The sequence below is a fragment of the Phodopus roborovskii genome, unplaced genomic scaffold, assembly GCF_943737965.1.
Source record: "Phodopus roborovskii unplaced genomic scaffold, PHOROB, whole genome shotgun sequence".
Classification (NCBI taxonomy): Eukaryota; Metazoa; Chordata; class Mammalia; order Rodentia; family Cricetidae; genus Phodopus; species Phodopus roborovskii.
The window spans coordinates 3661546-3674286 of record NW_026125545.1 but is presented as its reverse complement, the minus strand read 5'-3'; the positions used below and the strand labels follow the sequence as shown (position 1 = coordinate 3674286).

Here is a 12741-nt window from a genome sequence, read left to right as displayed (position 1 = left end):
TATGGGTGCCTTCTAATCGGTGCCTTTATTTTTCAGCTGGGGTTTAGTACCACTTGTCCATCTTTCTGATTGTTCTTTGACTATGGGACGCAGTGTGCCTGCTACCACAGCCATTCATTTTAAGCCTTTTATCTTCCACTTCCTAAATATTCTCTGTCTGTGGCTTTGACTTAGATCCTTAGTTATGAAGTAAGTAAAGATCCTTTCAAGGGAGAAAGATGATCAAACCAGGAGCTCTTTGATTTGGTCAAGTCATAGAATGACTCTTCCTAAAATCTAGTTTGCTAATACCAAGTAGTTTTGTAATGATAGGAAATTAAAGAATTTAACTTAATTTAGTATAATACAAAAGTAAAATTGAGTAAGTTGAATATATATTGTGTTCTCAATCCTTAGGACATTAAATTGTATGATTGGACAGATGAAGCATATCTTGGCAGCAGAACAAAAGAAAACAGATTTTAAGCCAGAAGATGAAAACAATGTTTTGGTTCAGTATACTAATGTGAGTGGAACTATATTCGGTTTATTAATATATTATGTGCTTTGTCAATGCTTGAGCACTCATTAGTGTGCCTAATAGTACTTTAAATTTTTTCTCTTACACTTAGAAATTGAAAAACTGTATTTTTCTTTACTAAGCTGATATTCATATCTGTTTAATAAGTGTAGAAAAACTTTTACAGGCATGTGTAAAAGTCTGCGCTTATGTAAGAAAACAAGTTGAGAAGATTAAAAATTCCATGGATGGGAAGAATGTAGACACAGTTTTGATGGAACTTGGAGTACGTTTTCATCGGCTTATTTATGAGCATCTTCAGCAATATTCCTATAGTTGTATGGGTGGCATGTTAGCAATTTGCGATGTAGCTGAATATAGAAAATGTGCCAAAGACTTCAAGGTATGTATAAACAAATATAGAACTTACAAGTAAGACCAGGAAAACAGGCCATACCATTAAAAACCTATACTGACTTGTTAAGAAGTATGTGGTTTCATTGGCATCATAAGGAGGGCATGTTGTTCCAGTTACATTTCAATATTAGCATTTTTTCCCTAGGGATTTTATTTTTGATCAGATCATATTTCAGCACATTCTATCCAGGTGCCTTTTAACATCCATGAAAAGATGATGTTTATGTCACACATTAGGCAAATATTCTTTCTTCATGTGTGTTTCTCTGAAATCATTTTCCCTCATGTTTGTTATTTTTAAAGGTGTCATACTAATGGTAATTAGTTCTAGTGTACCAAATTATAAGTTATTGAGAAAATTGAAAAATAGGAATCTTTCCAAAGATTATTAAGAGTTTAACTATGGAAATCCCTGAGTTTTAGCTCTTCAGAAGATTTAAAAATTCTAACATATGCAATGTCTCCCATACTACCAAGTTCTGATTAGCAATATGTGAGGAGAATTTGCAGAAGTAATTTGTTGTTTGTTTTTGTTTTTGTTTTCTTTTTTCCCTTTCTCAATCCAGATTCCAATGGTATTACATCTTTTTGACACTCTGCATGCACTTTGCAATCTCCTGGTTGTTGCTCCAGATAATTTAAAGCAAGTCTGTTCAGGGGAACAGCTTGCCAGTCTGGACAAGAACATACTTCATTCCTTCGTACAACTTCGTGCTGACTATAGATCTGCTCGCCTAGCTCGACACTTCAGCTGAGTTGAAGTTACAAAGGAAATGTATTTCAGAAGGCCTCGGATGATAGAAAGCACAGGAGATTCCTATGACACAGCCAATATTTTATGTTGGGAAAAAAAAAAAAAAATGACTGGAAGCAAACAGCAGCCATACTTACCCAGGAATTTTATTTGAAATCTGGACACCACTGTCTATATTTTGCTTTGTAACTTTTCCCTGTTTACATTAAATTCCATACTTTAATTTATAAATTTCAAATTCTATAAACCTACACATGACTGTTATAACCCTGAAAAACATTGGTGTCAGAAGATGAATGAAATTTCACCAGTGTTCTAGTTCTTGATCTTTAATGTTATCTGGAAATCTTACCAACCTGTTTTGCATTAAAATAGGTGAAGTACAGTAGAGCTATATTTCTTATTTATCAGTTTTAAAGTTAACTTTCAGCACTGGTGATTGTAAACCAAGTTACTAGATTTTCCTAAAGAACTTGTTACAACTCAAAAGGACCACAGTTGAGCATCATTTCTCTAGGTGGATGGGGGACTTTTCCTGAGGTACAGCAGTGCTAGTCCAGGGAAAATGTTATGAATTAAACTAAAATGATGACCTGTTTTAAGTAGACATTAGGAACAGATCAGAATATATCTGCTTTCTGGGTAAAACTTAAAATTTCCTATTTCTTATTTGATAAATAGATTTTAAGCCAATTAATTAGCAAGAAATTAATGAAACTACCTTGTTTTATATTTAACTTAAGGTGGAATACTTTAAAGGACCATGTTTGTTATTTTAATACTCTGAGTAAAAAGGTGACATATAGTGTAAATGGTATTTATGAGAATAGCAACATGGTTAGCAACAGTGCAATCAGTCCCTTAAGGCCAATCTGGAATGAAATGGGATGGCTAAATGTGCAGTATGTTAAGAGGAATTGAGAATTTCAGGTAATAAATAGTATATATCCCAAATTTGGAGGCAAGCTTACAGCAAAAACCTGCTTTTCAGACCTGAAGAGTCTTTCATTGTCCATTTTCAAGGCATTTCTGACGTTATTCCTACTTGGATATTATTAATTGAATTGACTTAAAATGGTAAAATAATAAATCACTCACAAAAATTTAAACATCAAATAAAAATTTAGAAAGGCCATTGCTCTATAATCCCTATTAACTTACTCTGTGAGAATACATTCTAAGTTATATATAGTCCATTATATTGTTCATGGTCTTCTAGAACCCAGGTAAGCTGAAACAACCAGTTCGTTCATGGCATTGTTTTCTCTTAATGTAGGGTTTGCCCTAATTTGGGGGGAACTGTTTTTTAATTCTGAGAACTTCACTCTCAATAGCTGTCAGCATTGCCAAGCTGTCTAGTTCAGAACTACCTACTGTACAAGTTACTGTTGACTGGATTTTCATTTTCTGTTTATCCCAGTGTTACTAAGGTAAGCAAGGGCAGTGAGCATGCCAACTTTTGTCACTTTTATAGGACAATGTTGCAGTTTTAGAGGCTTTCTCTATAGCTAGCCTCAGACAAGGGAGAGCCAGAACAGGTTCTAGATACTAGAAAAGCTCTGTGCTTCTACTGTGCTGTTGCCACTGTAGGAAGTACTGGTGTAAATTCAGATTATACCTCTGTTACTTAAAGCCAACAGTTTTAAGGCAGTAGTCTTACTGGCCATTTGAACTCTTTGTACAGTGTCAATTTGTTAAAAAAAAAAAAAAAAAGGAAAGGAAAAAAAAAATCAAAACATGAGATAACATTTTAAGACTTCCAAATCAGAGAAGCACTTCAAATTATTTTGTTTGAATTAATTTTTTTTTAAATGTAAAGCAGTCACTTGTCTCTTAGATATCTCTTAGATATTTTGTTATTATTTCCATGCTTGAGTTCTGTGCAATATTTTCTTTTATGTCCACTTACAGGACAAAGAAAATTCAAAGTGAATACCTTATTTAGAAGTGTTAACTTTCATGCTCAATAAACAAATTCCCTGCAGTTCTGTTTTTCTTTTTTTTTTTTAATTTTCACCCTATTTTTACATTTTAAGGACATCTATAATGAATTATATATTTGATTTTTTTTTAACTAAACGTAGTCCTTATTTTTCATAGCTTATGTCTCCCACTTTTTGCAGAAAAGAACATGATTGTATAATCAAGATTTAGGAATCTAGCTAGAATAGAGTGTTTCTCTAAAGAAATAAAAATGTGTGTTGTTTAAACCATTATACATTCTTTGCATTTCACTTTTATTTACATGTATGAGCATCATAAAATTTGGTTCAAAATATATAATTCAAAAGAGATTGTCAGTAAATAAAATGCTTTTATATGCACGTGGGAAATTTTTAGTTAGGCATAGTGGAGTTTAATAACTTTTACCAAAATTTAAATAAGAATTTTTATTATGGTCCAAAGTTCTGTGTAAACTACATATAACATTTAGATATAAATATATAATTTAATATTTGCTCCAAAACACTGAAAATTGTTTACTCAAGTGTCTTAGTGTGAAAATGCAGAACATAGACTAAGAAGGAAAACTAGCCTCTGAATTACTGAAAATGACAGAACACACAAGTCCTTATACATAGGTTTAGAATGGCTCTTGATTTAATTGATAGAATAGATAAGTGGATGGACTTTTAGAATATGATCTTGTAATCAATTCCAAGACAATTACTGGCCTCATTTAGGAGTACCATTGTTGTGAATTCCCTAGGGTCTTACTTGTTTTAAAAAGTGCGGCTAATATAGGTTAAAGGAGGTTAAATTAAAATTTAAAACAGGTAATTTATGGGTTTTTGGGGGGATTTTTTATTTGTTGTTTTTTTTATTATTCTTTTTTTTTTGCTCTTTCCATTTTTCTTTCTAAATATTTCATTTTCTGAGTACTAGCTTTCTTATATACAGTGAAATAATTATCAGCTAATAGATTGATTCAAAGTAGAGAATTTACTGATTCCTTGAGATGTTTCTGTCTACATTAGCACACATCCAGACGAAGAGATATTGGCTCCTAAAATACCACTGATTCTCATAGTGGTCATGTTTATAAAGCTAAGAATTGTTGGTGCAAGAGTAAGGGGCACTCACATTTATGCCTTGTTGTGACCAGCAAAGTTTATATCTCCTGATTAACATGGTGTTCTTGCAAAAATGTTCTCTCATTGCTCACACACTGTCCATTGATTTTTTTCAGGAGTGTAAGAAATTTTCTAGAAATCCACCTGGACTTTCTTGATTGCTAATGGAGACTTTTATATGCAAAGCACTTTGATTTATCCAGTTCATTGAATTACATTCAGTTTCTTTACTACTATACTGGAGAAGGCTTATCCTACAATTTACTACATATTTTGGGAAAGAAGACCAGTGCATATCATTATGCCAAATAGTTTTGCATGAAGTAAAAACAGCAATTTAAAATTTTAATGCATAGTAAAGATAATTATATACTGTGCTGTCCTTTGCATATATTATTGATTCCAGAGTAACTATCATTTGGGTACTATTATTTCTGTTTGTCAGGTGAAAAACGTAAGGCACAGAACAGGCCTAGATTCTGACACGGGCTCAGACTTAAATCTCATCTAATGGGAGTAAATAATATATGTTGATTTTTCTTATTTGTGTAACATGTATATTCCTTTTTTTGACAGCCTCATTAGTTTTACTTAATTTTCTTTTTATCCAGTATTTGATTGTCACTGTGAAGTTTAGGTAGAGGTTGGAATACAGGATCTGTATCAAGATACTGCTGGGTTTTAAAAAATATGGTCAGTGTGTGATCATACTTTCTCAATTGGTATTTAAAGTTATATAAGTAGTCATGAAATTTTAATTGAATATTAAGTTTGTACTTAATGGAAACCTGCCCATCACAGAGGTTTTCCTTTAGCAAATATATTATGCAATCATATTGTTTCTGCTTAATGATTTTAACAATCTAGGTATTTCATAAGTTTTTGGGTTTTTTTATAATTCTGAAATTATAATAAATTACATAATTTCCCCCTTCTTGTTCTCTCCAAATTTTCCCGTTTACCCCTCCTTGCTCTCCTTTAAATTCTGGTCAGTGCAGAAAGTATGCATACAAATACCATTATGTAGATTGAGTAGTTATAATTATGAATTTAGGAATATATTATATACACATGCATATGCTCATGTAGTTTATCACGTGGGAGAAAATAACTCCCCCTTTTACATTCAAAAATAGAATAAATGTCATAGGCTTGCTGATTCTGCTAGCTGTTTAATGCTTGAAATGGGTAGTCTAGAATGAAAATGTATGTAGAACAAAAAGTAGCTTATTGATAATTTATAGTTACTAGAATTTTCATTGGTGGGCAGAGCTGGTATCCCTGGGCTTAACTAAGTACATAGTTTTAACTAGGCACTGCATATTTTATCACTGCTATTTGGTGATATTATTTGGTATAGGTATCAATAAACATTTACTTTTATAACTAAATATCCATTTAGAGTGAAAAGGGTAAGCAGTTAAACACAGTTGCTCATTTCCGTGGTGGCTAGAAGGTTGCCATCTGCCTTAATGTACAAAGCCAAATTAAATCAGAATATATCATGTCATACTCCAAATAGCAAACAACCTCAAAAGAAAGGCATTATTAGGAAAGCATAGGTTTGTGCTGGACAGCAGTGGGTCATCACAAATGTATAATTATTTGCACTAATGTTTGAGCAGATGGAATGGATTAGAATATGGTCAACATTTTTTTTTTTTTTTTTGCTGACATGTATTTTTCTGTTAATATGTACTATGCAACATGTGTTAAAGCTGTCAATAATTAATTTGAACCAGGATACTGATATTTATATTACTGTGTTTAAGAGGCAGTAACCAACTGAGCCACTTTTAATTAAAAAAAAAGTTGAGGCCAGAATTATGTTTACATTGCAGAAAGCATTTAACTTATCTTATAATCAAAAGATCAGTAAAGCAGACGTACCAGTGCCTGCTACTAAATAGGAGAAAATACAGAGGGCTCAGATCAGGAGTAGGAATCTAGAGCGAGAAAGTTCATTTACACTCATAACTTTTATCACTATTGGCAATCTTAAATGAAGAAAAGACCTCTTCTATAATGTTTTTATATTAGGAAGTTAGGTAAAGATTGGGTAGAACCTGTTCAATAGAACTGATCTCCTAGGAGGACTTCCAAATTCTGGGTTAAACTTGATGAAGTGGGAAACCTTGATGCCCATGTAATCTTAAATAGACAAATGCCCTTCATTGAGGCCTCTCTTTGTGCCCAACAGTCATTTCTATCTTTGTGCTGTGGTGATCTCAAGTTTCCTTTTGTTGTAGCACACTTCTGTCAAATGTGCAGCCTTTACTATAAAGGTATCCAATTATAGATCCAGACACAGTACCAACCTAAAGAAGACTGGGACCTCCTCTGCATATATTTTTTACTTTTTGTAAATATGGTAGGAAACACTCATGATTTTGTGTGAAAATATTTTATAAGTATTTTCCTAAGTGCCTGTTAGGATTCTCCAGTAGAATGTAGTTTCATTTTTTACCACAAGGGGGTGATGTTATTTTTATAGTGATAACATTCTTATTTAAAAAATAGAATTCATATAATTTTACTGAACAGCATCTGTGAACACTATTGTCATACAGTGCAGGTGTGTGTCTGTCTGTCTGTCTGTCTGTCTGTATAATTCAGAAAGTTATCCATGAGAAAAAGTCTAAGAAAATTAACAACACAACCCGAAGCATATTTGTACATAGAGATGGAAGACTTGAACTAAACTCAACCACAACTAAAATTGTGTTTTTAGAGTTTTATATGCTATATTGAATTTTTGTCAGCTTTTTAAAAATACAGATATTCATTGTCTGCATTCACTTTTTAATGGGGAAACTTTTGAAATAAACAAGTATAAAGAAAGGATTTTAAGGACTATACAAAACAGAATCTTCCTCTTTGGGAGTAAGTTGCACCCATGATGTTTTCTTGCATTTCTTTTGCATTTTCCAGAAGAATTCTGTCTGACCATAACTGTCACACTCAGGAATCTGCTTTGATATGTAACTGACATCTAGTCCTCAGACCCCACTTCAGTTGTACAGGTGTGTCTCAGTGTCTTACTCTGGGGCCCAAATGGCAATCATGTACCACTGCAGGTCCTCTGCAGCTTGTTTGATGGGACACTATTGCCTCTGACCTTTCAGGCGAGTTACTGTGTCTCTGAGTTTGGATTCCTGTGTGCTCATGGTCGGACTGCAGTTATACTTCTTTGGGACCATCATAATTGCTGTTCTGCGCTCAGTTGGCACCTTCTTGGTATTCACAGCTCTACCTCAGCCACTCTTGAAATGCTCATTTAACCACTTGTTTGGGGATCAAGCCTCTGCACTGTGTAGAGCTGCTGTTTTCCCTTTAAAACAATGTAGGGAGTTGCTTCATAGTCTAATCACAATTCAATTTATTACCAGTTTTCTATTCATGAAGATTGTCTCTAGTTAGTGGGAGCCTGTTCAGGATGGTTCTTGTGTTCTTTTGGCTTGTGTGACATTTTAAAAGCACTGTCTTGCACTCAATACAACAGAATTTTCCAAGTTCATTTTGTACCTGTCTACTCTAGCTCTCCCATCCAAATACTAACAGGCCCATCTGTGCTTCGCTTGCAAGATGAGTACCAAGATTGGGTACGTTTGAGGTGGTGTAGCTATAGATCTGCTGCAGTTTTCAAATTAATCATCTTACTTTTTAGTGAAAATTAGTACTTGGAGGTCAAGGTTTGTGTACTGGTTAGACTCAATAAAATGGACATGCTGCTGCTTCTAGTGTATAGTGCTGGGAAGCTTTGTGTGAATTCCAGGGTAGCCAGGACTACACAAAGAAACCCTGTGTAGAAATAACAAAGGAAATCATGTAAAGATTTTTAAATCCTAATAAATTACTCATAACTATCACTCAAGCAACTATATGGGAGATGCAGTGTAGTGAGAAAAACAGTAAAGCTGAATTGTGTATAAAATGTAACACTAAAAAGTTACATTTTGGAGGCAAATTTAAAATGGATAGCATGTCTTTCTCTTCCTAATGTAATTGCTTATTTAATGATAGAGTACATCATAGGAACTGTGAATGAAATTTTAGCTGTTAAATACTGGATAATTTTGTTAATAAATCTCAAAGGAAAAAGTGGTTATAAAATTGTTTTTGTAGGCCTTTAAAAAAAAATAGCACGTTCAGGTGGACCCCACGTGAGAAAGGAGTCTCTGTCAGTGCTGGGTCTCATACATACTGAGGTCAACTTCATGTGAAATGATGGTTGTCAGCCAAATTCTATTTTTACAGGATAACACAGAGTTCATACTTTTGAGCACTTGTTTGTGTTATCCGTAGGAAGAGTTCACAAAGGTGACTATATTTCACCTGGGCTTTACAGATGCAAGCAGCATTTTACAAAATGAGGGAGGAAATGGGGCAGTGTAATAGAGTCTGAACCAGTTTTGGGTTCACCAAATGGACAGACAGCTTGCAGAGTAGAGTTCAGTGTGAGAAGTGTATGTTTTAAGGCAAAGCTGGAATGGTTTGGGTTAGCTTAGTAAGTCTTCAGTGTTAGGTCAGTTGGTTTATTATAGAAACAACAAATCATTAAAGATGAAGTAGTTTGTTTTAGATAATACTGTATAAACATGAACTGAAAGGTAGCAGTAGCCAGGCTCCTGTATTAATGTGCACAGAAGGCCTGAACTTGGGCAGTGGTATAGGAGAGAAGTGGGTCTTGGGTTCAGAAGCCGGTGAAAAACTGAACAAGTTACTCTCTTGGACCTGGGCAGTGTGAAAGAAAGGAAATCAAAGGTGATGCCAGACTACATATCTTGATTAAATACCAAAGTATCGGCTTGTTCATGTGTATTAGGAAAGTAGGCTTAGCAGTAATATCACTGTGTGCTGAAAGCTCATCAGACATTTCACCAGAACTTGCCTCAACTTTGCAGAAAAGTGAGGATGGAAAAGGAAGCATTCCTTTTGTGGCTTTGGTAAGGGAATGAATTTTTTGAAATTTCATTTGGTAGCTCTTTGTGTGCTTGAAATTTCCTTTGCTTAAAAAAGAAAGCAAGCAAGCTCGTATTTCTGTATTCCAGTGCTAGCTGTTGTAGGGAGACTGGGGATAAAAAGTACAAACTGGGAATTCTGACTGTCTTTGTGTTGAAGTAACTGCTCATATCTTTAGTGGATTTACATCCTGATTCTTATTTCAAAGCCCAGATCTTTCACTTTTCCAAGAATATCTGATAGTCAATTCTGGAAGAACACTCCAGCTTTGTAACACAAGTCTACCCCCACTGTACTTTAACTGTAATCCCAATGGTTGCATGTTTATCTGAGTAAAGTCACCAAAATGACCCCTTGGCAATAGTGTATAGAAAGTGTAATTAAACAGCTATTTGTCTTTGCTGCTTTTCAGACAGTATTTTTGAAAGGACATTTTGTGGTCATTTGCAAATTTGATGTCAGTTGTTTTATTTGAACTGGTCCACCAAAGGGTGAGGCATCCTTAGAGTACAGGTACTTTCCAGTCTACTGTGAGAACTGACACAGTGAAATGAAATAGGTTTCATTTGGATTTCTAATAGCTTGGACCAAAAGCACATTGCAGAATGTTGAATATTTTACTAATTCAGAAAATTATAAATACCTTTTCATTAACATTATTAAATTACAGTTAGTAAATAACTTAGTGCATATAATTTTCACTAGTAACTTTAAGACATTTTGATTTTTGTGTTTTTGTTCCATGAAAGAGATTGTAAGCCACTAAATGTCAAATGAAACAACCAAAAAGTCATGTTTCTTTCAAGTACACATGGAAACTCACAAAACTGACATGTGTTAGACCATGTCCCAGAGTTTTCAAACATTTGTAAGGATTCAAAATGTGGTTTGTTGCTGCAGTAGAATTAAATGGGATGTTCACCAAAAATAATTTATGCTTTAAAAAAAAATAGTGTAGTTCTAAATGACCCAAGGGTTCAAAAGGTTACAATAATAGAAAATATTCAAACTAAATGTTAAAACTTCATCTTATCTAAATGTGGAATATGTGCTGGTAAGATGGCTTAGCAGATAGAAGGGCCTTCCACCAACCCTGACAAGCTCCGTGCAGTCCTCAGATTCCACGTACTATAAAGAGACAGCTGACTCATGTAGCTTGTTCTCTGACCTGCGTGTGTGTACAATGACATGTGTACTCCCATACATATATATGCATGCCTACAAATGAATTTTTAGTTTAATAAACTTTATTATAAAATGTTTGTTAATGAGACCCAGATTAACCAGAATCAAAGTCTGTACATCTCAAAGTCAATAGCCAGCCTGTGTTAAAGTGTGAGACACTGTCTAAATAAGACAATTCAAAAAAAAGAAGAAAAAAAGAAAAACCTTACCTTACACTTTGATGAAATCCTTGAAAAGTACCTGCAGCTATTAAAAGGAGAAAAGATACCAGTTTAGTACAAACTTCCCAAGGAGTAGAACACCATATAGCCAGTATAACCTCCATGCTGAAAACTAACAGGAGAAGGGAAATAACAGAATCTCTCTCTTGCATATACAGCAAAAATCCCAAAGTACTAGTAACCTAACCCTAGTGATAACTAAAAAACAAAACTGCATCATACCCACATAAGGTTTATTTCAACAGTAGATTATTTAAATATCAAAATCTACCATGCTTATTGTGAGTTCAAAAGAAATCAACAAAAAAAAATGGTTAATGAAATTCAGAATTCTTTTTTAAACAAATTAGAATTAAAAAATCCTTAGAGTATGCACAAAAAGTACATACAAACAGTGTTAAAATGTTGAAAACTTATTTCTTAAATTAGCAGTGGGACAAGGAAATATGCTATCATTTCTGTTTAATATACTGGAGATCCTTGCCAATATAACAAGGCAATAAATAAAATTGCATTATTTGGGAATGTGAGTGTGTATACAGAAAGTATAAGAATCTAGCAAGATTGCTAGGCACAAAGTCAATAATATATGAGAAATATTCCTAGCAATAGCAATTTGAAGATAAAGATTATAAGACAATATCAATTACAAAAGCACCAGATATCTTAAGAGTAAAGGTAGTGAGAGAGCCTGTGCCTAAGACTTTAAAACATTATTGAGGGAAGGTAGAATGCAAGGCCATCATGAGATCAGAGGGCTCTGGAGTGATGTTTATGATCTAACAAAGCTTGCCATAAGATCAGAGTGCAAAGCTAGCCACACTAGTTAGCCATTGGAGCCAGGCAGCGGTGGTATAGCCTTTAATCCCAGCACTCTGGAGACAAAGGCAGATGAATCTCTTGGTTAGTTCAAGGCTACCCTAGGCTACCGGAAATTGATCCAGTCTAAAAGAGAAACAGAGCTCACACAAAGGTAATCCCAGCACTTGGAGTGACATGCCTTTAACCCCACTAAGGAGGTGGGGACAGGAGTGATGTGGCTGGGCAGAGAGGGGAATATAAGGCCAGAGGAGACGAGAGATATACAGCCTGAGCAAGCAGTCACTCTGAGGACCACATCACCCTTTTGGTCTGAACATTGGTAGAGGTAAGAACTCTAATGACTGGCCACTTTGCTTCTCTGATCTTCAGCATTAACCCCAATATCTGATTCTGAGTTTTATTACTAAAACCTGTTAGAACTCATGCTACAGGACTTGGTGTTATAAAGTGGTCTCTATGTTTAACAGAACCTTAACCAAAATACTTGAGCTTTAAGAAATGATTCTGCTGTGATAGAATCCTGGAATCCATACCCCTGGAATGTGGGGATCAGATCATTATACAGGTTGGACAGAGCCTTTCATCTGGAAGGTACTATTTCCAAATTCCTTTTATTTTTTCATTATCTCAAGTCCTAAAAGAGCTTGCCAAGACTCTTCATATCTCCAAATCCAGCCCTTCAACTACCTGGACTCTATAAGTGAGTGTCTCCCATCACCACTCCTATGTCAAATCCATCTGTTTTCTGTGCAGACAAAGAATAGGGAGAAATACCTGTAATTGTTAAATAAAAGTATCTGCAACATA

General features: G+C 34.4%; 1 protein-coding gene across 1 annotated transcript in view; it reads left to right on the top strand.

The window, feature by feature from the left end:
• The window catches only part of Exoc5 (exocyst complex component 5), a 51561-nt gene extending 49503 nt beyond the window's left edge, over window positions 1-2058 (top strand). The window contains exons 16-18 of the mRNA XM_051177106.1: window positions 397-505; window positions 687-902; window positions 1483-2058. Coding sequence (XP_051033063.1) covers window positions 397-505; window positions 687-902; window positions 1483-1671 — 514 coding nt within the window. The 3' untranslated portion in view covers window positions 1672-2058. The remainder of the gene's footprint in view (window positions 1-396; window positions 506-686; window positions 903-1482) is intronic.
• The last annotated feature ends 10683 nt before the right edge of the window (window positions 2059-12741 follow it).